The sequence below is a fragment of the Grammomys surdaster genome, unplaced genomic scaffold (assembly GCF_004785775.1).
Source record: "Grammomys surdaster isolate TR1022 unplaced genomic scaffold, NIH_TR_1.0 125701, whole genome shotgun sequence".
NCBI classification, from domain to species: Eukaryota; Metazoa; Chordata; class Mammalia; order Rodentia; family Muridae; genus Grammomys; species Grammomys surdaster.
This window is the reverse complement of record NW_021620536.1, coordinates 2,486,724-2,513,252: the sequence shown is the minus strand read 5'-3', so window position 1 is coordinate 2,513,252 and position 26,529 is coordinate 2,486,724. Positions and strand designations below refer to the sequence as shown.

The 26,529-nt window shown below is 38.8% G+C and overlaps 1 protein-coding gene across 1 annotated transcript in view; it reads left to right on the top strand.

Annotated features, from left to right (window-relative positions):
• Window positions 1–26,529, top strand: part of Col24a1 (collagen type XXIV alpha 1 chain) — a 157,624-nt gene that overhangs the window by 84,073 nt on the left and 47,022 nt on the right. Inside the window, exons 20-28 of the mRNA XM_028788098.1 lie at window positions 1,014–1,121; window positions 4,965–5,018; window positions 5,479–5,532; window positions 7,353–7,409; window positions 9,417–9,470; window positions 10,900–10,953; window positions 11,062–11,115; window positions 17,189–17,242; window positions 18,429–18,536. Of these exons, the coding sequence (XP_028643931.1) occupies window positions 1,014–1,121; window positions 4,965–5,018; window positions 5,479–5,532; window positions 7,353–7,409; window positions 9,417–9,470; window positions 10,900–10,953; window positions 11,062–11,115; window positions 17,189–17,242; window positions 18,429–18,536 (597 nt within the window). The remainder of the gene's footprint in view (window positions 1–1,013; window positions 1,122–4,964; window positions 5,019–5,478; window positions 5,533–7,352; window positions 7,410–9,416; window positions 9,471–10,899; window positions 10,954–11,061; window positions 11,116–17,188; window positions 17,243–18,428; window positions 18,537–26,529) is intronic.

Here is a 26,529-nt window from a genome sequence, read left to right as displayed (position 1 = left end):
CACACACACACACACACACACACACACACACACACACACACACACACCAAGAAGCACCAGAAACCCATAGTGAAATCAGCATTAGAGGCAGTGTGGCTCTTTACAACAACCCATACTCCCTAGGAAACTGAGAAAAAAAATCCCATGGGCAGTCAGGAATGTCTCAAGTATCCTGACCAATTGATTACAGGTCTGCTGTGTTTTTCCCACCTTGAGCATCAATAGTAACACGGGCTGGTACTTGTTTTGAGAAGAGGAAGGTGGTTATGAGCACCCGTGCCGTGGTGTCAGAGAAGGGCCTATACATGAGATGCCAGAGAAACCATGCAGGTTTCCAAGGCCTGTGAAGGGATGCAGGAAATAATCTGGGGGTTCTTGTTCTGAACAGGTGAGCAATGTCTGTGAAGTCCAGACCTGCACCCTCACTTCTTCCCTGCATGCAGCAGACCTCTGGGAGGCCGAAGTAAAACTGGCAATCTCCTGAGGCCTGTTATCTCAGTATTACAATGCACACATGCAAAAGAGACACATATATGTAGCAAAGTATGTTTGAAAGCTGGCTACATAGGATTTCTCCAGATCATGCTATAGTTCCTGATTGGCTGGTTTAAAAAAATGCCTTTGTAATCTTTTTTCAAAACTTTATTACTTTTTAAATGACATGTGATGGTAGTTTCTTGTTAATGATAATCTGTGGTATTGGTAACTTGAAGCAAAGTTAACAATTTACACAATTTTAGACCAGGTGTGATAGCATACACCTGTAATCCCAGCAGTCAGGCAGCAGAAACAGGAGGATCACCAACAAATCAAGGCCAACCTGGTCTACATAATAAGCTCCAGGCCATTCAGAGGTACACAGTGATACCCTGCCTCACAAAACAAGACAGGGAGTAGCGATAAGAGTAATTCAAAGCATCCTGCTTGCCACATGTCCTCTGAGTCATTCGAGCATATGGTATAGTTAAATGAGTTAAGACATTTAATTTCAGTCACGCTAATGTCATCCACAGGGCGATAAAGGACAAATAGGACCCATGGGAGAAGCTGGAAGCAGAGGCTCTCCTGGAAGCATTGGGGAAAACGGCCCTAAGGGCACCAGAGGAACCCGAGGTGCTGTGGTCAGTATTTGATTTCTTTTCAGCACTGACTCAGTGGGGATGGAAAAGAACTGTACATGCTCTCAGAGACATCTTGATTGACTTTACAGAGGACACAAAGGTTCCACTCAACATAATTCATCTCTGTGGGATGGCGGGCATTGCAAGCATTCCACAGTCTTAAACGGCTTAGTGGGTTTTAGACATGAAGAAGAGAAGAGAAAATTGAAAATGGAAACAAAATATGAAATGAAGTTTTAAAAATCTGATTTTAACTCCAAAGTTAAGTAGGAAAGTTTATACACTGAGCACCTCAAATCAGGATTTAATATCTGTCTGAAGCTGTTGTGGTCGTGTTGGCAAATTGCTTTGAAAATTAAGTGAACTTGAAATGTGTTTCCATCCACCTCTTGGACCTGCCCTGCTTGAATGCGAGATTATCTTTCTAAACAGTTGGGACAAATCTCTCCAGCATCTATTTATAGCTCGTCTTTTGCATGAATTTTGCCTGACATAGAAAGCTGGCGTGCGATACTTCTGAGACTGTGACAGCAGATATGTATTGATGGTTTGCGATGGACCGTTCATATCGTGAAAGGAAGACATTTGAAAGATAATCTTCTATTCATGAACTTATTTATAACATGTGGGTGCATTAATCTCATCCCCTTTAAATAGCCAACGCCAGACCTGTCACCAAGGCCTTTAAAAGCCCAGGTCTCTTTACTTTCTCAAGAAAATTTGCCATTATTTACTGACACCTTAACACCCAGACCTTGAGTCGTTTTATGTCAATATTTCTCTGGTTTTGCTTGTTTTAAATACATTAAATAATGTGGTTAATATTTAATAAACATCAGAATTAATGCAACCCAAAATATTGCCCTTAATGTAACTTTGGAGCTTTTTCTGTCAAAGTATTCACCTTTAAAAACTTTTAAATATATATTTTTAATTAAAATGTAGTTACACCACTTCCTCTCCTCTCTTCTCTTTCCTTCCTGTGTCTCCTCCCTCTAGCGTCTCTCATGCCCCCCTCCCTCTCAAATGTATGTGTTCTTTTCCTTGATTGTTACTGCTATATCTGTCTACAGATGCACAAATCACACTCACGGCCTTCTCGGTCCATTTTCTGAAGCTACGACTGCACTGTTCACACTTCATATTAATTCATTTAGTGTTTGATAATCTGATAAAGAAAAATATATATGTAATTGTTGCCATCATATTTAAATTTTCCCTGTTATAACTGTTTCATATATGTTTTTCTTCTGAAAGTTTCCTGTTAATAAATATATGTGTGTGTATATGTATATACACATATACACACATACCTACTACATGTGGCGGCTATTTTTTCTTGCTGATTTGCAACCATTACCCATAAGTATGAAGTGTGGATATAATTTGTCAGACACGTTACAGAATAAATTACAAACGACTCCTTTTCTGTCAATTATCTGTTAATTTTGTGTCTTTTGCTAAGCAGAACATTTTAATAGTCAAAGTTTTTGATATTTTCCTTTACATTTTCTAGATTTTATTTATTCATTGGAAATTCTATTCCTAGTCTCATCCAAACACATGTATAACATTGATCTTAATTATTTAAGATATGTAGAGGGTTTTTTTTCTTATTTTCTGAGTTATGGGAGAGAGATGTTTGTCTTTCTCTCCACTGAATGATTTCTTAACTCTGTTATTGAACACTCAGTGTATTTTCTTCCAGTTTTGTGTAAGACTGTAACTAAACTTATATTCAGTGGTCCCCTCCATCAGTCTGTTTCTAGTCCACAGCTATGTCTATGACATCTCATCCTCTGGAGTCTGCTAGCACAGACCCCACCATGTTCCTTTCTCAGAGCAGCCTGGCTCTTATGCTTATCTTAGGTGTGAACTTAAGATTCAGTCCTTCGGTTTCTCCTAGTATCTGACCTCTCTACAAAGAGACACAAGACATCTTTCAACTTACTCATACCTTAGGGCTATTTCATCTTTTCTCTGTTCTAACATCTTTTGTATGAGGTGTATTCTGGTTTTCAATAAGTTTTATTCAGATTAATCTAATCTTTTATCATATTTTTCCATCATATTATTTCATCAGTGCTGTGTAGGAAATCTATTTACCTTTGTAATTTGAGCTCACATACAATGAATAAAGTTCAGATGAAGAGAGATACCGTCTTCACTGCTTACTCATCTGACTTATTCCATTGTCGGGAATTCAGAGAGTGGTAAGGACTGGGGGGTCACGTGACCTGTCCTTCCTGAGAACACTCCTGAGGTCTCAGGGTCAAGAGTTATTTTCAAAATACACTTTCGTCCTTCAGAGAAACTTCCTTCTTTCTTTGGCAGTTTCGACTAAGAGATCTCAAGTTTTACTAAATTCTACTACATTTGCTTGGGTCAGAGTTTCAGTTATGACACATCCCAGTCTATGATCCATTTTGAGTTTATTTGTGAACAGCAGAAAGATGTGGAATTTACTTCCGTTCTTCTACATGTAGACACCGAGTTCTCCCACACCGTTTGTTTCTCTCTCATGCTTTTCCTTGATTTATTCCGTGTTCCCTTGCCGATTTCTCCTTGCCTGTTTGTGTTCCCTATTTTCATTACCCTTCACTGTATGTTTCACACTGTTTGTATGTCTTGTGCAGCAGCTCCCAGGTACAGCAGCAGCCGTAAGTCCTGCCTGCCGTTCTGGATGCAGTTACAAGGCTGCCTCATATAACCTCTGAGGAAATGCCATTGCCGTTCAGTACCCAGAACAAACAAGGAAACAGGAAAAGCTTCCGGCTCCTTTCCCAAATTAGTCAAGCGGGCCCCACCCTGCTCTTTCAATCTCTGTATTTTAGAGTCTGAAACTGTTTGCACATCAGAAATAATTTTCTTCTTTGTATATGTTCAGACATAATTTTTGGCTCGAGTCACAAAATTTTGGTACAGAAATTATGTATAAAAAGCTTTATGATACATCATGTATGAAGTCTTATTTAAATAGGCTTTTCATAGTTCTTTCTTAAGCTGAAACATGTTCTTATCCAAATCTTTCAAAATTTCTAATTTACGCTTAATAATTATAACATGAACTTTTTAAGAACTATAGCAAAAAAAGTAAAATTTCATATATTAAAAAAAGAAATATAGCAAATGTACATTCTACATGAAATATATTGAGGCTGCTTGATCAGATGTAACTCTATATACAGATTCTCATACCTGCTTAGTATAATACATGGCAAATTGCATACCTATTCTGTGCCTTTATTTTCTTACCTCCTTTTTGTCTTAAGACCCAAACGGGAGAAACTGCTGTCCAAATTCTTCAATAATATGAAAAATAAGGCATTTTTATTGTTATTACACTAGCTGTTTTTCAACTGTCTGACTGAATCAGTAAGTGTTCACTGATCGGTCTTTAATTAATATGACTTGGTCATCTGTAAAATACTGATAACAATAATCTTATTGTGATCATGACACACTCATTTCCAGTATTTCTATTCTATCAACTTTGGCCTGAATTAAAGCCATACTCCAGGAAGCGTCTGGAATCACCTATGAGGACAGAGCTGTTCTGTCATGAATCCCTATGAGGACAGAGCTGTCATGAATCCCAAAGTCACAATATCAAACACTGTCAGGCTACACTCTCTGATATTCAGTGACCACGAGCATTGAAAGACAAAATCTGCATTATCAAGAGCCCTAAAAATCAAAATGACATTTTTTCTGTTTTCTGGATTTACTGGGTAGAATTTCAAACCATGAAAATCTAAAGGCAAAAGTTTCAATAATAGTCATAGATGTTTAATGATTCACACAACTGTCTATTTTCTCTCTCATATTTATTTTGATTTTTAGGGTCCATTAGGATTGATGGGACCTGAAGGCGAACCAGGAATCTCAGGATACAGAGTAAACATTTCTGATTTTAAATAAATATATTTATTCACAGACAAGAAAGTGTTTTTAGTTCATATTATATCCCAAATGTGCAAATTAACGTTCACTTTTCCTTTATTAAAATTTTATTATAAAGAACATGTGAATGAAAAAATATGCAATGAAATTAGACCCAAAGTCTCAATAAATGTGTGTACAATTAGAATGGCCATGGTGGAGTTTCCTATATATCCATCACCAAAAGTAAAGTCCTAAAAAACTTAAGAAAATGAAGTAAAATAAACTCTTATTTTAAAATATTTCTTTTCCTTGATAAAGCACTGCGGTATTTTAGTTCTCAACCTTCTGTAAATTGTGTCTTGCATTTCTTCTCAGAAAACTGCACTGAGTAACAGCATGGAGTTGGTAGCAACAGTTAGCTCATGTCTGCTTAGTCTGGGGACTCTCTCTTTACTTGTTGCTATTCTTATAGGGCCAACAAGGTCAGCCAGGACCCTCTGGATTGCCAGGACCTAAAGGAGAAAAGGTAGCGGTGTGTGTGTGTGTGTGTGTGTGTGTGTGTGTGTGTGTGTGAGTTCGCCTTTTACTTCCAATGTTATGTATTAACCTATGATTTCTTTCTAAATGAATGCATGAAAATATTGCAAGAGGTAGAAGAGCTACTTTTCAAGTTGGAAAATTTGCAAATTCTAGGAGGATATGAATACCAAGGAACTAAAACTCAAATATAGTAAAAATATATTAAATGTATTAAATATCTTCCATGGATTAATTGAAGATTAAGGTGAAACAGTATATGTAAAGGTACTTCGTGATGCACAGCTTCATAAAAGCAAAATTATCTATTGAAAGAGGCTATGTTGTGCTGCATAAAATTGCCATAAGCCTACAAATATTAACTCAGATTTAAATTTTCTATGGAGTTAATAATAACTACAGCATGACTCGGTTTGTAATTTAATTGAAAGCATACATGTTGAGAAAATTTATGATTAATTTTGTGCAGTTAAAACAGATTAATGTGTTCAATAAAAGATTATGTACATAATAGAACCATATATAAAATATGATACACTTAATTCTTAGCTACAAAGTTTTCATTTAAATACAGTCAAAAACACATTAGAAAGTAACAGGAGCCATCTCTAGTGTCATGCCAAATACTATTGGATTCATGTTAGTTCTAAAATTTACAGTGGTAGTCATTATAATTATGAAAAAGTTTAAAGACACTTGCAGTGTATTTGGTATAATTCTAACACCTCTCTGGATGTTTTAACTTTGCATAGTGAAATTATGAATTTAAAGAGTGTTGCTCTGCTGAGTGCTGGTGCAGCAGATACTGCTGCTAAAATTACCCATGCCCTGAGGTCAGTATTTCTATTTTGGTCAAGCTTCAAGACTGGCATACATAGCTTGATCATGCTAGCCCTTTTTGTCCTGGGAATAGTTTTATTCTTGCCCATTGTGTTAAAGCTTGTCTTTAACAACATCAACATGTTGGCAACCAAAGTACATGGCTTGAACCTGAAAATGGACCCCCAGACAAAGTTATTAAATTAACAGGCTAGTAAGCCAAGAACAGGTATGATTCTACACAGAGCCTTGCCAACCTAAAACAGAAGTGTTGTTTTTGTTAATGCATATTCCACAATAGGTAAGGAAGGCATTCTTGGCAGAATGACCTAAGACAGTCTCAGTCCTGTTTATGAAATAAAAAAGGAGGAGATGTGGAGAACCTTTGGGGCTGCTTGGCAAGAATCTGACATTGGCCAAGGACAAGGAAATGGGCTGCTTGGCAGGAATCTGACATTAGGCTAGAACAAAGAAGTAATTTCAAGCAGGAATCTAAATCTTAGGCTAGAACAAAGAAGTAATTTCAGGCAGGAATCTAAATCTTAGGCTAGAACAAGGAAGTAGGCTTCAGACATGAAAATGACTTTGGGCTAGGTCAGGGAAGTAGGCTCAGATATTTTGATCATTCTGATAAGCTCTTAGAAACAGTGATCTCGGAAGTGTTCACAGAATTTTGTTTATTGACTTGCTTGTTCTTTGACTATTTGTGTTTACTATCTTGCTTGTTCCTTGACTATTTGCATCTATTGTATTGCTAGTTCCTCAACCTAGAACTGACTTTAATACTTCCATGTAATTAAAATGGTATAAAAGCAAAATGGAGGAGGGAAGATGGGATAGGGGGTTTCTAGGGAGGGAAAATGGGAAAAGGGGATGGTATCTGAAATGTAAATAAATAAAATATCCAATTAAAAAAAAAGAAAGTAACAGAGTATTTTAAATGTACTTTCTTAACTGAGTTGTGTTAATAAATTTCTATATTTCTTTTAGGGCTACCCAGGAGAAGACAGCACAGTCCTGGGACCTCCTGGCCCTCGAGGTGAACCAGTATGTCTTTTCTAAAATTATTTTGTTTCCTAAGATGAAATTCAGTCAGAAGCTTTTGATGCTGGTTATGTCTTTTCAGAATTCTATTTGGTTAGTCTTATAGCTAGGTTTTATAGTAAATCAATATTTATCTCTATACCATCTATATAACGTAAAAATCTCAAATATGAAAAAATACAGGAGTCAAGCTCCTTAGCCAAGATATATGTTTTAAAAAATTAATTATGACTCTAACTTTCAACATTGAATGCCTGACAGAGATCTACACCTAATCTATACAAGTTTATCAGAATTTACCAACAGTTGCCAAATGGTTTGCCAGCTTTTATAACCAGTCATTATAGCCAATTGCTTTTATAACCAGTCATTATAGCCAATTGCTTTTATAACCAGTAATTATAGCCAATTGCTTTTATAACCAGTAATTATAGCCAATTGCTTTTTAAGACTGTGGACCTGTTAGCCATCAAATCCAATATTTTAAAAACAATCTGTCACCATTGTTTTTGAGACATAGCCACTTGTGTAGCTTTGATATCTCAATAACCAATTGTACGATGTTTAAGGCTAAAACAAGACGTGAAATACACATAAATTTAAGCGGGTGGATAACACTAAGTTCACAGAAATAAGCATAATGGTTGTATTTTCCATTTTTTCACATAGTATCATTCAAAATAAAGATGCCAGAGGCATGACATCAGAATATATAGTCCTAGTATTTTGGTCTAGCTCTATGGCTACTGTTGCCATTGATATTTTACTGTAGAAAGAATATAGAAAATTCTAGAATGTTTCAGGTTAAATCAAGACACTTCATATAAAGGCAATCTCTCTGTACGAGTGTTTAAGTGTCTTTATGAAATATATTCTAGTCTGTCCTCTTTGGGGTCAAATAATTCTTTCAGGGGGGTTGTATATCAGATCTCCTGCATATCAGATATTTACATTACAATTCATAAACCAGCAAAATTATAGTTGTAAAGTAGCAACAAAAATAATTTTATAGTTGGGAGTCATCACAAAATGAGTAACTGTACTAAAGGGTAGCAGCATTAGGAAAGTTGAGAATCACTGAGTTTGAGGGAAAAATATAGAAATAATATAAAAACTGTCCAACAAACACAAAAAAAAAATACCAAGTAGAGAATAATAATATTTTGTTTCCCAGGTTCTAGAATGTCAATCAAATTCTGTCTATTGAAATGTAATACATATTTGGGGACTAAAAATACAATTACAGTGGGATTTCCCAGTAGATATGAGATAGGGGTGAGATTTAAACCAGATACCCAGAATAAGGATCAGAGTTTCTGTCTTTGCATTATGCCTACTAACCATTCATTTAGAAGTAAGGCAAGTTTTATCTAACAATAGTCTATAATAAATTCTCCTGTGTGAAAACTAATACTCTATGTAAGTCTTAAAGATTGTAATTTGATCATTTTATCATATCAAATAATTTAGATGAGAAATATCTTAAAAGTAAATCGTACTTTGTTAGGTTAGTTGAAGAAGCCTGTAAAATAAATAAAATTAATTCTTGCATAAATTTCAATTCATTTGACATTAAGAAAACTACAAGATTTATAATATGGTATTATATACATAAAATTCAAGGTTTTACTAGGCATTGTTTCTCCAATATTTTTCATAACAAAATCATTATGAGATTATATTTGTATAATTCTGTTTTAACAGTAAACCTCATACTGATTATATCTGTGTTGTAATTTGTTATATTAGTTCTGATACCTAGATATAAAAAATTTGAAACTACATGGTAACTGTATAAATCATTAAGCTATACATCAAGTTTTTAATTGTGTAGCTCTTTTGACATCTCTTGAAAGTCAACCATTTTTCAGTTACATGTAGCAGGCTTTAAGAAGCTGCTGTACTTTGATCTTTATATTTTTGGCAAAAGAGTAAAGCACCCTCATTGCAACATCTGTACTAAAGAATTACAGCCATGAAACTGGTTGTCTCTGTGTATGATCTCTTTAGGGGCCAATGGGGGAGCAAGGAGAGAGAGGGGAACCTGGCGAAGAAGGCTATAAGGTAATCCTTGCAAGCTACAAAATACACATAATCACCTGAAATGTTTAGCCCATATAGAACTTACTCAAACTTATTTTTGGACGCACGTTCCTGCTGATGATATCTTCTGTGCTTGCCTTCTATCTCTTGACTCTTGTTTACAATGTCAGCTTCTCTGCTGCTCCACTCTTAAGTCTCACTCACAAGATCCTCTGCCCCTCCCAGCCTCACATCATTGTCCCTTACAGAGACCCTATCTGACACTTATAATTTGTCTCTAGCTTTCTTATCCCAGGACTCACCCTGAAGCCCTATAAGATTGCTTGCATGTCACTCAACACATTTTACTGTCTCTTGTTGCTCTATTTTTGCTAGTTGTTTTTCTAATTATGTAATGCCTAAGATCTATCTTGTATAATGTTTAGTTCTAAGCCCTATGTATAATGTACTTGTAATAATGACCCGGTAGATTACTTCACCCAGTTCATCTCTGCCTCAAGGTCGATGCTCTGTGGTCACTTCTGAAAGACAGGCATTGATTACCCAAGCTGATTGGACAAGCAGCTAGACAGATGATTGCCGTTATTAAACTGATCTTCTCAAGATGCTTTTTGTCTGGATTATTTCAGTAGCTCTCTAACTAGACCTGTAACCATAACCCTCTCAAGTTACCAATTCTGTCACCTAAATCTCTGCTTCCCACACTCCTTCCTCTACTAGGAAGTCCTCGCCATTTCATCTGGGATGTGGTTTCTCTGAGGTTGAACCTGTCCCTACTTTGCTTACACAACCCTGTGGCCACTCAGGTCACTCCACCACTAATGTCATAAGGCAGAATCCACCAATGCCCTTATGTCCTCTCACAAGACTTTACATAACCCTTTACTGTCTCACATTTAACTTTTGCTGTTTCAAAAACTGAAATTGACAGTGTTTACCAAGACATAGCAGAGTTTGAAGTGGAACCCCGAGGACGTGGTCTATCACTGGTGAGAACTGTGCCGCAACTTTGCAGAGTCCATAGAGGCAGCTGGTGATTATGTGGTCACTGTGGAAAGTTCTCCCTGCTGCGACAAGCCAGGGAGGTAGCAGAGTGTGGCTGACCATCATCAGCCTGAGCTTCGCAGCTGGCTCGGATGCCCTGGAGATCCATACTGTAATGACACCCACAAAGACTCTTTTTCCAAGTAATATCACATTTATAGCCTTTGAAGATCAGTCACCATCTTAATCACCATCCAATCATCTACATGAATTCACATTTAAAAATGTTGTCCGGCATAACATACTCGATTCCTCAAAATATCCCTCAACTATTATTTTCTATTCTGTTTTAAGGAAGACTATATTTAAATTAAGTTCTAGAATGTTCTGCTTCCATTTTAAGTGATGACACTGTTGGTCACATGACTGAGCTTACTTGAATTAATATAATCCTTTCTATTCCCAGGGCCACATGGGTGTGCCAGGACTCCGAGGTGCCACTGGACAACAAGGACCCCCAGTATGTTATGAAAGTGTTTTGTAATTCTAACATTTAAAGAAAATCACATTAACATAGTTCATTTCTTGTCTGCTTTACATGATATTTGCCTCTTGGCTCCTATTAAAGGGTGAACCAGGTGACCAGGGTGGACAAGGACTGAAAGGAGAAAGAGGATCTGAAGTAAGTGGCACTTGTTAGACAATGTGAAATGTGTTTTTGGCTTAAGAAAGCAGGCATGCAAGAAGTTGTTTATAATTCAAATAGTCATTTGCTCTCCTGAAAGGGGATCACTGTAAGCCTCTGAAGGAGGGATTGCCAAACTCTGCAGTAAACCATGATTGAGTGATTACTATCTCTTGACTAGCATCTGCATTGTGCTTTATCTACCCTGGCCTTGTAAAATATTGCCTGAGGCTATCCCTGAAGGTGGTCTATTATTGAGGTTGAAAACAGAGATATCAACATTGTAGAGTTTAAAACTACCAGTCAAATATAGCCCGTCGTAGGACTTGTTAACAAGGAAGACTGTTGAACACTTGTTAAAGAAGGATAGTAAGACTGTTCATAACGGTCACAGTAGGTATAGGGATGCCCACAATGAGGTTTTAGAGTTGGACTGAAATTTGATTCTGAATACAGGACCAGCAGATAAAAATGTATAGGGAAGGAGCAGGATAAGGATCCGTGGATGGAAAATCACCAAGGGCGGTGTCCTAAATAAAGGGTAGTCCAGATAAGCAGGCTAGGGGTCCTGATTTGGACAGGCCATGGTGATCAGACATCGCATGGGGTGGGCAGTAAAGGATCCCACATCTGGAGGGATCAGAGATGGAGAACACACAAGGCACAGGTTTTAACCAAGCCAACTCTGCTGTACTTCAGTTCTATAAAGAAGTGAACAGATTGTCCCCGGATGGGGAACCTGATTGAAGTTTGTCTGAGCAAAGAATCTATCTCATAGAATCAAGGTAGAAATGGCCATTTGATTATGTATGATAGACTTTGGTATGAGAAGGTTTGGTTTTTTTTCCTAAAACAAATTACTCACTATCAAACAAATGGAAGCTCTGCTGGTTCACTAAATTTAAACTTCTTTCAGACAGATCTGGCCTCAAACATATATAGCAAGTGGCTTTTCATTGGCAGTCCATGGCTGTCCTGCTTCTCAAAACATTCTGACTTCAAAGTATCTTCTTTCTAGTGTTAGAGATTGAACCCAGGTCCTTGGACACACTAAGAACTATCATTAAACTATACCTCTAGCTCTAAAATTTAATATTTAAGAATATGTAATGTAACTTAATTTTAAATTTTATAGGAATTGGTAGAAAAATAGTGGTGAGTTTGTTTCTCCTAATTTATAGAGGCATCACCCTTATTCTGTTCTGTGTTCCAACTGGCAGGGCGAAGTAATAAAACGCGGTTGGATTTGCTAGAGTAAATAGATGCCCAATAGTTATTCAGACAGATAGAAGCCATTTTAAATATATAGGTTATACATATAGTTACATCATCTGATTCCTTAGTGAAAGAGAATTAGGAGTTAGGAATATTGCTCAGTCAGTAAAGTACTGACCTTACAAACCTGAGTTAGATTCCCCAGAATCCATATTTTAAAAGCTCAGGTATGTGTAAAATATGCTGAGAAGCAGAGACAGGTGGACTCCTTAACAGGTTGTAGGTCAATGGGGGAGGTGTAGACAGGGGCTGGAGATATAGCTTAGCAATCATTCTTGTAGAGAACCCAAGTCAGTTCCCAACACTCCACTGGGTATTTCACAACCACCTGTAAGACCAGCTCCATGGGATAAAAGGTCCTCTTCTAGCCACCATGGGCACCTGAATTTATGTGCACACACCTCCACACAGATGATTCAAAAATAAAATACACATGTGCATAATTTTAAAATAAAATAAATCTGTTTCTTTTAAGTGAACAGAGCCTGAACAATACCCAGGGTTATTCTCTAGCTGCCACATGTATGTGCTCATACAAGCACACATGAACCTGCACACACATATGCGCTCGCACATACACAAACCCATGCACAGTAAGTAAACAAGGATTCATGAAAAGTTAAGTATTAATGACTGTCCTGGGGGAAGGAAATGTATTGCAGGGAAATGTAACGGCTTTCATTCTCACTTAGCATTTTTAATGTCTAAAGTGGAAAAAATTGTGGCACAATCTATAAGCCTATAAAACCATGCTACAGGCTACTCGCATAACGAACTATAAGCCCATAAAACAATGCGATGTGCCACCAAAGAACGTGGATGCTTGCCAAGGCTTTATGCTAAAGTGCCTAAAATTTTCTAATTAAAACTTTTCTATTTATCGGGTTTCCTTTTTCTCGTTGGACATATATCTCTTGAAGAAGAAACTTTCTGGTTCTTGTTAGTTTCTGTTAGGATTAATAGAAGGGAAAATCAAATTCTTGTATCAGACGACAGCCTTTCCAGTGAACTGGTGAGCTGTCCCTATGTGTTGGAGCTGAAAAGTGCTGACCACACCTGGGCTTCTCTGTGATCTACAGTTGCTCTTGCTCTGGGGCATGCTGGTGCCTGCAGCCCACAAGCACAATTTAGGACCTCTAAGAGTTTATACTAGCATTAATTGCTACAAGAATAACCACCAGTTATGTATAATTCACTAAGGACTCCTTTGGTGGCCAGATGAGACCTGTCCAACTGCTGTTTTGAAAAGCTTTCAGTTTGTTTTTCACATTTGGAAATGGCCCCTCAAAATCATCTGGACAGCAATCTTGTTTGTGAAATGAAGAAACATAAATCCCAGAGAGATTATGTGTTACCTAAGATCACAGAACTAATTAGCAACAGAACCAAAAACAGGAACTTAATTGCCTGGGTCTCATTATGCATTGAAATCTTGTATCTCATTATTATACAAAAGCTATAGCTTTGAAACCTTGTATCAATTGTAAACTTGTTATAAATTAAAATAGAGTTAATTCTGACTAACCACCAAGTTTTTTCACTGTGCATCTGAGAGTAGGTATTCTACAAAAAGGATGGAGACAAAAGCTGCTGCATCCTGATAATTCCTGCGATGCAGATATAAGTGAAAGTTCCCAGCAGCTGCAAAGACTCAGACTCAAGCCTCGGGCTTCTTTTCCTCTCAGCAATGAACTTCTGGAATTTAGTGAATTGGTTAAAAAGAAGAGAGGGAGAATAATTCATGTATAAAGCCTTGAGACTGTGTTTGCTTTCTAAAGTTGATCACTCAAAGGAAGTTGGAGCAAACTAAGAGTTTGGATAATGCTTTAGATTTCTTTAAAAATAACACAACCAAAAACAAACAAAAAAACAAGGTTTAAATTAATAGAAGACCTTAAAATGCCCATTATCATAAACATTAGCTCACCTTCTCTGCACAGAGAACCAGTGGAGTGTCATGCGTGGAGGGCTTCTGAAATGGTTTCGTGTGGGCCTCTAAGTGACTTTTTCAATGTGTCTGAGCAAAGGGGAAATCACAAATTCCCATGTACTGTGAAAAAAATTTCCCTGCAGAATCATTTACCTTCCCTATGTAAGGACAGATACTCCATCGTGGATTTATAAAGGATTTTATGTTCAAATAAAATAGAATAAGTTAAGTCTGGCATCACAGAATATGTCTACTTTTATTATATTTGAATTTGGAGTGTAGTTGGAGTGTGACTCTTTCCTGTCTTATGGGTCTAACCCAGTTAATCATCCAGGGGCAACTTGCACAGCAGTGTATTTCCTTCACCTTAGGCCGTATGTAATTTCCTACTGGACAGAGTAGACTGTGTAAGGGGATGGGTGTTTAGCAATGCTTAACTCTCAGTTAAGTTATGAAACTATCTAGCAGTGCTAGTTTTAAGTCATTTTAATGTGCTGTGCGGTGGTGGCGCACACCTTTAATCCCAGCACTTGGGAGGCAGAGACAGGCAGTTTTCTGAGTTCGAGGCCAGCCTGGTCTACAGAGTGAGTTCCAGGACAGCCAGGACTACACAGAGAAACCCTGTCTCGGAAAACCAAAAAAAAAAAAAAAAGAAAAAGAAAAAGAAAAATAAGACATTTTAATGTAAAAAAATCTCAAAATGTAATACAGTACAAAAAGCGGATTGTCCGGGCTCATATAGCTCAGTGACATGGGATGCATAGCTTATAAAAAACACAGTTTTGTTTCTGGACCCCAAGCCTGAGGTCAGGATGTCAGCGTGGTCGGGTTCTGGTGAGAAAGCACCTTTATATTAGAGGATGCTGAATCCCCACTGTATCCTCACTGGGAGGACTGAAGAGCTCTCTGGGGGTCACTTTCAGAAGAGCACAGATTCTCTCCAAGGCCTTCTCTCTCAAAACCTGAGTACCTCCCAGAGGCCTAACCACTACGCCTCATTGTGACTGTCAGAATTTCAGTGTGAATTTGGGGAGCACACAACACTTACTCCGTCACAGGAACGATGTTCCGTGCACTAATCTGCACATACTGAAACCTCCATTGTGAGACCACGGCTTTTCTAGCCCCCCTACTTTCTTTCAGCTACAGTGACAATAACTGTAATAAGGAATGATCCAAGACAGAGAACAAGAATCTTAGCATTGGTTAAACACTTATTCCTCAATAGGTGGATGTTGCCATGACTACCCTTCTAGCATCCACCAAATGACCTTTTAAAGTATCTCTCACGTTCCTAAAGTTCCCTCAGGGCTACGCTATTATGCATGAACTTCCTGTTGCTATCATGTGCTATTATGCTTCCTAATGCCCATCCAAGTGGAAAGAACATCCTAGTTGTGGTAAGTCTTTAGATGTGCTCTCAGGGCACAGCATTTAACTCCTAAAAAAAAAAAACCCAACATAAGGATCATCTTCAAATGTAACTGATATAATGATGCATAGACCTTCTTACTTGTATTTTGTTATTTGAATGTTTGAAACACATACATGAAAACATGCTGGAAGTTGAACCGTGTCTGTATTCTTTATAGCAGAACCTAACACCTGTCCCAAATGTCCATCCCCTGTGGAGGTAGAGCTGAATGATGGGCACCTAACTTGTTGACTCCCTCTAACCCCTCTAAAACCCTCAAACCTGATGCATTTGACAGACAGTTTCCCATTTGCTCTTTTCCTCTTGAGACTGAAGTAGCATTCTGGCTTTTCATGGTCAGGAAGATAATGTGAAGGTGACATTAGTCTTCAGGGATGCTGCACACAAATCCACCAAAATGCATGCTATCCCTAGTGGCCCCCAACTGCCGTAATCCTACTATGCTGGCCCCCACTGTGGCCTGACTGGAAGAAGCTTTCTGAGCCATTCTTGCATGAGTACCTTCCATTGTGCTGGGTAGGTATGCATACCACCAAGCTCAGCTAAACAGACTTTCTGTCTTTTACAGAAGATACCCTTTTATCTGTGATGCACATGCTCTGTACTTCAAACATTTAAGCCTATCTTCTAAGATGTAGCATCTGAGATTGATTATTTGTGTATGTGCATTCTGCTGTATCTTTAGCGTGATTATCTTAAGAACTTACCAGCCCTGTCTGGGGTAACTTCAGATGCTTTCTGAGAACTATGCCTGACAATGACAATACGGTTAGTTTCCTTATTTATACACCAGGTTACTCTTTTCCATGTTTTTCATCTGAAAATAATTTGGGCATATCATCAGAACAATGGAATGATTTGGAAGGACAGAGTCTCTAACTATCCTGGCAGACCAGTTGCTGTTGAATCAATTATGACTTAAAACATCTCACACATGGAAAAACAAACAGTTCCTTGGGAAATAAATACCCATTTTTTTTATTTGAAAGTGTATTCTTTGTGCTTCTGTGGAAGCACATTTTGGGCTCTTGGTTCATATCCATCACCACACAGTGTCTTGTGACCAGGAACTTGGCCTTCAAATTCCTAGCATGTAACAACAGATGCCACGATACATGATATTCCATAAAAAAATCTATTGAGTTTAGAATTTAGCCACTTTCAAAAGGAGGCATAGACCCTGCCTGAAGCAGTGCCGTTTTAGAACTGTGATTTGAATTTTTAAGTCATAGAGTTTGGAGAAAAGGGGAATTTCATATGTGATCTGTTCAATGTCTCCCATTTTCCATGAGGAAGTGACCCACACAGAAACAACTCCTAGGAGAATTAAGCGGCCATCCCAGTGAGAGGCAGCTAGTTATGTGCACTTCTGTGCTGTTGTTTGAGTAAGTCTATTTCTATCTATTAATGACCGTGCTTCCCATTTTCAGGGTCCTCAAGGGAAAAAGGGAGTTCCTGGTCCTTCTGGGAAACCAGGCATTCCTGTAAGTAACAGACCTCTTTTATCTTCCTTGTTTTTCTAAACAGAATTGACAATTTTAGCAAGCAGAATAGTTTGGAGCCAGTTATGTCATGTTGGATAAATCAGACTGCCTTGAAAAAACTTCAAACCCATGCTGGAACACAGAGGGACCAAACTATGACCACTAACTCTAAACCAAACTTGCTGTTTAAATCTAAGTCTCTGCAAGTAAAGGATGCTATTTCCCCGTGTTATGGAGCCTTCCCTGTGGACTCTTACTTCTCCCTCTCGGTGAACCACTGTAAACAGGGAACTTGGAAACATAACCAAGCAACTGGTAACAAAGGCCAGAGTCTTCAAGTATAATTAAAAAGACATGAGCTGGCTTTTAATTGGAGCGCTCTGCTTCTCATTCTTCTGGCAATTAGAGCAGAAAGTCTTGCGGGTGGGTGGGAACAAGTCCATTGTTCTAGAATAAAGGTTCATTTTGCCTTAGCACCAGTATCCTCCGCTAGCAGGGTAGGTATGTGCTGACTAGATGGGTAGAAAGACACTGCTTCGGACGCCACCTAGCAAGATGCACATACCTGCTTCTTCTTGCCTGCATGGTGGCAAAAGATGGGGAAAAGAGCATTCATACCGAAGGCCCTACAGATAAAACCCAATTGTTCTAGAGTAGAAACAAGATATTCAGGCTGGCTGTTAGTCACATGTTTATCTGACTTAAAGGGGTAAAAAAAAAAAAAGCATCATATTCTTTATTCTTAACAAAAAAAAAGATACAAGAATTTTCAGAAAACACTGATACCTCCCGCTGATATCTCCAGCTGATATCTCCTGCTGATATCTCCTGCTGATATCTCCTGCTGATATCTCCAGCTGATACCTCCAGCTCACAGATCCATCTCAAATCTATTCTTGACAGCTAGAGAAAGATGGACTGACACAGTGACAAATAACAGAGAATCCCACTGAGGCTTGAGAAGTTACACAATAAATTGCTGACTCACTTTTATTTTTGTTTAGGAGACATTTTCTCAGGCTCTTGGACTAAAGCCAGGGCCTACTAGATGCTAAACAAATGTTCTTCTATGCAGTTATAGCCTTAGATCTTAGGGCAGGGTATAGAAATATATAACTTTTTCTACACCAAGAAGTGTCATCTGCCCAATATGTGTCTGTAATCCAAATGATTTTTAATTACCAAGGGACTTCCAGGCTTTCCCGGGCCAAAAGGCTTACAAGGATACCCTGGAGTTGATGGCATGTCAGGATACCCTGGGAAGCCTGGACTACCAGGAAAACAAGGACTTCCGGTGAGTAGTGCTCATGTATTGTGCTCCTTATTTCTTCTTCATCGGTGTCTTTTTAAGGACCATGGGGAGTCATTACTAGGATATTAGTTCAGATTGAGCCAGTCATTTTCTAATAGCTATATTGGAATTGGACTATTGATTTCCAAGTATGCCAGCAGGCATATTCTCTTGGATATTCTATAGTAGCAACTTATATTTTCTGTACATGTAAAAGTTTTAAAAAGCAAATAAAGTATAAGGAAGCACATCGAGTGGCTCCGTAAGCAGGCCATGTTTGTGTTCACCAAATGTCCTTTGGAACATTTTGGTCTTGGCGATACCTCAAGTAGGTTCTGCCGGGAATAATTTTCCCTTTACTTTTACAGCCCTAGGTATTTTCAAGAACTGTGTGGATATTTCCTGCATTCATTTAAGGGTGATACAATGATAGAAAATCATTCTTGTTTTTAATGCGGATTTCTAGCTTATTCTGTCAGAATGTTTAGAATCATGTATTTTTTTAGAGAGTTACTGTGTGTGTGTGTGTGTGTGTGTGTGTGTGTGTGTGTGTGTGTGTATGTGTGATCATGGGTGCAGATACCTAAAGAGTTCAGAAGAGGGCATCAGATCCTCTCGAACTGAAGTTACAGGAGGCCGTAAGTCGCCTGCATCAGCTGGTGGGAACTGAAGTCTTGTAAGCACCCTTAACTCCTGAGCCATCTCTCCAGGCCTCCAAACACGAGAGTTTCATCACTGCAGACCTAATTCCACTGTTTGTCATCTGGGGCTACATTTTCACTTGAAACATTAGAATAGCTAACTATCTTCTTCTAATCGCCCAGTAAAACTGAGCTTTCTAAATTCCCACTTAAAAATAGATATGGTTATCCATTGACTTGTTTCTCTTTTCTTAAGTAATAAATCAACCCAGGTTGTTTATTCAAATGTGGCAAGGTGACATACACAAACCCAAGCCCACACTGGCGCTCTTCCTTCACTATGGTGACTTACCTCGTGTATTTCAAAACAAAAGGAAACTGAGACGATCATTTATCCAATCTAAACAGTTCAGAAATAAACCCATACTTAGGTATCTATCTAGAGACATGAATATTTTTAAGGAGTTTTTTAACACAGTTTCTATTTATTTTGGAGGAAATATATCAGAACATCAGGTTAAGGCCTAGACAGGTGTGACATCTGGGTTGAGTATTTTATTGAAATAAAAATTTTATAGACATCTGACAACAATATCTATCTACTTAAAGGCTTTTTTATTCCTCTTCCTCTTTTTTTCCTCCTCTTCCTTTCCTTCCTTCTCCTATTTCTCTCTTCTTCCACCTCTTCCTTCTAACAGAATCTTAACACCTAGCTGGACTACTCACCCAGCATCGACTTCAGTCTCTCCAGTGCTGAAGTATAATGAGGCATTATTTTGTACCTCAGGCATCACACAAGAGGACTCTCACCTGATAGCCCAGTGTAAAAGATAACGATGTACTGTGCCTTCAGCCTTACCCTGGAAAGGCTGGGGTTTCACTTTCTCCAGTACTCAGTCACATAGTAATTGACCAAATGACTCTCTGACCAAGCCTTGGGCATGAGTCATAGAATACACCTCTTACCATACCATGGAAACTTTCCTCCAGGAGGGTCTGATTTCCCTCAGAAGGTTCTGGTCTAGGAATTGGCTCTGAGTCTGAGAAGCGTTTTAGACTCTTAGTTCAACATATATCCACAAGACCTACAAGCTTTCCAGTTGAACGCCAACATATTCTAGTAAGCCATGGCATATTTGGCTGATTCTGTGGGCTCTTATGTTGAATTAAACATGCCCAAGATATGTACAGATCAAACCAGTGATAAAGGCTCCTACCTTTTCTCTGATAGTAAATTACTATCCTAGGTTCTATTACTGAGACTTTCCAAAACTCCCATTTCGGAGAAATAATTCCAATGCATTTTGAACATCTTGGTAGAATCTGGGCTTCAAATTGCCAGTCCGGTGATTATTAATTCTGCTATCAGGTGCCGTCTGTCCTTGTTCATGTTCTACTTACTAGTTAACTTTATTGTATAAATGAGAACTACTTATTTCAAAACTATAACATAACACAGATAAAATATTTTTCAAGTAATTTTCCACTGTGCTATTGGATTTTCAGGTAGATGATACCTTCAAATAATGGCCCACTGCCTTATATCCCTTACTTTTTCTTCCACACAAGCTCTAAGGTACCCTTCATGACGTATTTAGGAGCATCAGAAGTAACAGGAAGTTGTCTACTGCTGTCATGGAGAAAATGCAGCTAGTGTTTCCCCACCTGGAGCATCTCCATATACCATTCACCCCCGTTGTCCTGCATTATCCTTCTGTTCCTCTCTCCCGGTTTCCATAGATACCTTAGTTTTCTTCTACCGATGCAGAAGTCTCCTGTACTGTGGCTGCTGCTCACACAGCAGGAACAGTGAACTTAACAATCAAGTGTACACGTATTGAAGGTGTGGCTAACACAACAAGCAGTGAAATGCATCTCAAGCATGTTTGTTTCTCAGACTCAACCTTCCAGTGCTTCTTCATACTGTGACAAAGTTTGACTATTGGGTGCTAAGCACTTTCTATTTGTATTCCCTTTCTCACATATTTAAGGGGATGCACTTAATTAGACTATCCAATTGCCAATATTTTCAATACCCTTTATAATAAAATCTTCTGAATCTGTAAGACAGCCTTCTAAGATCTTAAATAATAACAGATTTTAGTTTTTCTCCTTATAAAGAGAAAACACATTCAGTATCATACTGGAGATTTAGCGCTAAATACAGTAAGGTTCCAGCAAGAGTAGTAACAAGAAACAAAAGTTCTTCCAATTATTATGGAAGACATAAAACTGTCTTTATTTGCATATAACACATTTATCTACGTAGAAAGTCCAGAACTCACTAAAAAATAAATTTAGCAATGTTTCAGGATGAATGACCCACACACCAAAAATGAATGTATGTACTCCTATGTTGGTTAGTGACAGGATTCTGAGGAGAGCAGTGTTTGGGATTCCATCGCTATGAAACATTATAGACTGTACTTATATAAACCATGATTGTGCAGCTTGCCACAGCCTGTGATCTGTGGTGTGGCCTTAGCTTCTATTTGTACACCATGTGACTATTGTAACCTTGATATCTTAACACCACGTTAATTGTTTATGTAGCTGAAGATAGCTACGCATAGAGAAGCACACAGAAAGCGTGTATAGGGGATTTGTCTAAAAGTTGTGTGCAGGGAGATGGCTCAGTAGATAAAGCAGTTGCCTTGTAGGTGTAAGGACTGAGTTCGGATCCCCAGTTCCCATGTGTATGATAATCAAGCACGACAGCCACCTGAAATTCCAGAGGCAGAGAGAGGGATTCCCAAGAATGAAGTGGCTAGCTAGACTAGTCCTCAATCTCAGGGTTCAATTGTAAGACTCTGCCTCAATAAATAAAATAGAGAGCAACTGAGGAAGACACTCTAAGTCAACTCTGTGTTCTCAGACCTACACACACACACACACACATACACACACACATGCACACACACACACGAACACAGGCAAAACAATATTGCGCCAGTCTAAGGCACTTACCATGAGTACAGCTGAGCAGCCAGGCAGTTGCCTTGGTGAACCATGGCGAGTGAATGTGGAGACCATGCCATGACTCAGCCGCTATAGACTGTAGGCTACAGTAAATGCGTTTTATGAAACAGTCATATTCAATGATAAATTAATTTAGATTATTATAACATTTAATGTAAATTTTTGGAGGGCTAGAGTAACACAACTTAAATCACATCAGCTAGCTGAATAAAAACATTGTCGTCCTCTGTACCTCATTCAATATTTTCTACTTTTGTATTTTTTAATCCTTTAATAAATTTTTAAGCATTTGAAGGGACAATTAATAGATGGGACGTCACAAACTGCTGGCTTTAAGGACTGACACATATGGAGAAGCTGAGATCAGACGAGCCATGTACTCTGATGTCGAGATGTTTAAGCATCAACCTGGAAAGTGAACACATGGATGTGTGTGGCAGACACTAAGGAGGAGGAGGACTAGCCTAGCTCAGAAGGAAGTCTCTGTAGGCTAGACATCGTAGGTTGCTGTCATCTGCGAGGTGGAAAGCTATGGCTTATAGTCTCCACAAGCAGTGTCAATGTCTCCATGTACCTGACCTGGGAAGGTTTTACCATTTCCATGGTTCTGAGGCATTGGGGTCCTTGACATGGCCCTGCTCCTGACAGCAAAACAGAATCACTTTAGAACTTCATTTGCTCCCCCACAGGAGGAGTCCACTCCGGAGCTACTAAAGTCAGCACACAGTTGTCAGTAGCAGTAATTGTGTTAATAATGCCATCCTGTGTCCAGCAGCGAGCATGGTTCATGTCTCAGTATCCATGTTTTGATTTCCTGACTTCCCCTCGACTGTCACATTTTCAAACCTGATTTTCATTGCCTGTCTGCGATTATATGAGCTTCAATTGTCTTTTCCCTCCCCTTAAATTGTCCAGGGTCAATTTCTGATATTTACAGGTAATGTTCTAAAACAGAAATCTAATAAAACTATGAGCTCTGTGGTTTAACATTCCTTTACAGACCCTGCATTGTAATCCTAAGATTTGCATATCAGTGGATATTTATGAAGATGGAAATGTTTTCCATAAATACCTCTGCTCTCCACAGATTAATTTATATGAGATTGAGTTTATAACGCTGCTTTCAAATGAATACACTAAATAAACTAATGTCTTCAGTGATACCTGGTCATTAGCGCAAGACATGTCCAAGAGAATAGTTTCTAAAGCAGAGGTGAAGCTACTAAGGTTTTAATGCTATTTTGGAGGAAATAATATCATTGCTAAAAGCAAGGAAGATTCCTGAAGTATTTTCAACCAGGGATAAGGACATCTTTCCCATTGGCCTTTTATTTAAATCATGGCACCGTGGTGTTCCTTGGCTTCCCTTTAAAGACTGCTGGGTTTATCCACTTAGAAAAATATTTATTCTAGGGTTTGTAGCATTATGCAACTGCCTAGTTTTTCTAAACAATGTTCTTTCTTTTTTCTCTTTTCTTTTTTCCCCCTTTTTTAGTTTTGATGTGGCCAAAGAATGACAGAATTCCTGGCATATTAACTCTGTAGTCTCAGTGTTTTTCAAGGTCATGTGACCATAGCTGAGGGATAGCTTCAGGGAGGCTCGAGTTGCCTTTGTGAATTTCCTTTGCTCAAATGAGTGTTCCGAGGGCAGACAGCTTAGCACATCTGTAGCAAATGAGTCTACCACGCTGTTTTCATTGAGTTGGACTCCTGTACAAACACAGTACCTCAATCATTTAGGAAAAAAAAACTTTTCCTTGAAAAAATCATAAATCTGTCACTAAAACGAATACTTACCGGCCTTTTTAAAAAAAATTTTTTTTTATTACTACTCTAATAAAACTGGTTTTTGGAAAGGAAGGAATGAGATGTAGCTAACAACTATTTTAGGACGAATCAAGGCTTTTCCAGGCCTGATTTTTACCATTCATCAGGTGACTCTGTGTTTAATGTGCGTTTCTCAAATGGAGGTTCTAGTCTTAAAAGAACGCTGAGAATCACGAACTTCTCTCTCTTGTGGGTTGTGCCCAGCCCTGGATAACAGAGAAAGTGCCTCTCGGCAGCCCGTCCCTGACCACCATGGGAGCCTGAGTCAAGCGCTCCAGCAGCCCTGCCTCCCGTCTGCTGTTCTGTAACTTATGACACAGCTATACTCGAGAACTTCGGTTCCGAAGAGGCTGAAACTCCTTCATTAGGCATGCTGTCTACTTGTCTATCTCCTTTCATACAGTCCAGTCAACTCTGAGCCACGAAGGGCTTGATTATCCAGTTAGGGGATCCACCTCATTAGAACCTTCTCCCTCCTTTCCTATGGCTGCTTCCGTTGGACAGGCTCCTGCTCATTAGGTTGTCTTCCAGGACAGCACTCAGACCGTCTGGCAGCTCATTAGTCTCAAAGTGAAAGATCTACGGAAGGATAGAGGTTTCCTCACTGAATAGTCGGCGAGCCCCACCCCATCAGATGCAACTCGTACTCTGGAATGGTGTTCCTTCTGTTTCTGGCCTCTGTTTATTTTTCCAGCCTGACAGTCTACCCTGCTCTTCATGAGTGCTGTTCGTTCAAACATAGTAACGTCTAAGTTATCAATGTTTACTGTGGACCAGACACTATCGCAGATGCTGATTATATATTGTTATTTAATCTCTATGAGGTCAACATAGCTATTACCCTCAGTTTGCCAGAAGGAATGGGTACTCAGACAGACTGAGAAGTTGCCAGAAATCACGCGGTCAACAAGCATGGGGACAAGAGTTCAAAACCAGGCAGTCTAGTGTGAGCGCCTTGTTCTTTACAAGGATGCTTGCTCTAACGACTTCCATGAGGCTCTAAGGCTCTACTCCGTTACATGTGCTTACTTACTTTTATCACTCTCCCTCCCAAATTCTCTGTATTTCTCTTCCCACTTCCCTGATTCTATGCATGTAATTCATTCTGTCTGCTCAGAAAGCTCTTTCACCTTTCCCTTTAATTTTGTGATGAATATTTCCATAGCCTTTCAGGACTTCATCCAAACTGTACGTCCTGTGTGCATTCTAAATCAGAGTCCTGTCTGCTCAGAACTTCGATATACTCAGAGTGATTTTTACAGCAGGGCATGCTTAATTTAGATGTCAATTGTTTGTGTTGTTTTCTCTCAAGGGACGATAGAATCTTGTGTAGCTGGTCTTGCATTTTGCTCTTCGGATGTCTGGCACCTTGTTCATTGTTAGGCTCGAAGGAAAAGCTCTAGAAATCTTTGAGAAATGTTCTTTGTGTGCTGACTGTGTTAACTAATTACCATCCCAAATGCCATCTATTAAATGACTATGTCAATACCAAATTTATATGATTTTTACTATAATCAAGAGAAATATTTAATGTTAAGGGCCCAATACATGGTCTAGGCTTATTGAGTCAATATTGTCTCTATACAATAATAAACATAATGGCTTAATCAATCATCAGCTTAGAACACAAATATTTGTTCAGTGCCTGGCACAAGTGAGGAGTTATAAAATATAATAGTAAAGTGACAGAAGCTGATGTCTGGGACAGCGCATAAAATAGCAACACAGTTTTAATATTTGACCTTTAACAAAAGTCAGAATTTATAGATTGATAATATGGATCGATATAATGGTCGGATACTAGACTATAAATAAATAGATACAGTAGATAATTTCAAATCTTGTTAAGCAAAGAAACAGTTATGTGATAAGGCATCATGGGAGAGGGGGGTTGTACAGGGACTTGAATTGGGAAGGCTCCCTGAGAAGGTTAGAGTGAACTTGACCATCCAGATATGAAAAGATGCTGCTGAGTAGGGGGAACCAGAATAAAAATATCTATAGTCAGGAAAGAGTCAGCCTGTTCGCAGGGTTATTGGAGGATGGACTGAGATACATAGATGTGATGTTAGCTGCTTTTGGTATAAGAAGGTCCATATTGACTTCTTCATGGTAGTGAAGAGCCAGATATAGATAGATGAGTCCTCTCTGGTCCCCAGTAGGCCTGTGATTGTGTACTGAGATCTAAGTAGAGGAAGCTTCACACAGTTGCCCGTACTATAGTGGCATGGTCACTGCTCAGAATTTTCAGGATTAAGAAACGATCATTTATTCTAATGAAAATCTGTAACTGATACTGGGATGTGGTCCAGCACAGTGCTGGGTGATGCTGGGATGTGATCAAGCACAGTGCTGGATGATGCTGGGAGACAATCCAGCTCAATGCTGGGTGATGCTGGGAGGTGAACCAGCACAGTGCTGGGTGATGCTGGGATGTGGTCCAGCACATTGCTGGGAGATGTTAGGATGTGGTCCAGCTCAGTGCTTGGTGATGCTGGTAGGTGGTCCAGCACAGTGCTGGGTGATGCTGGGAGGTGGTCCAGCACAGT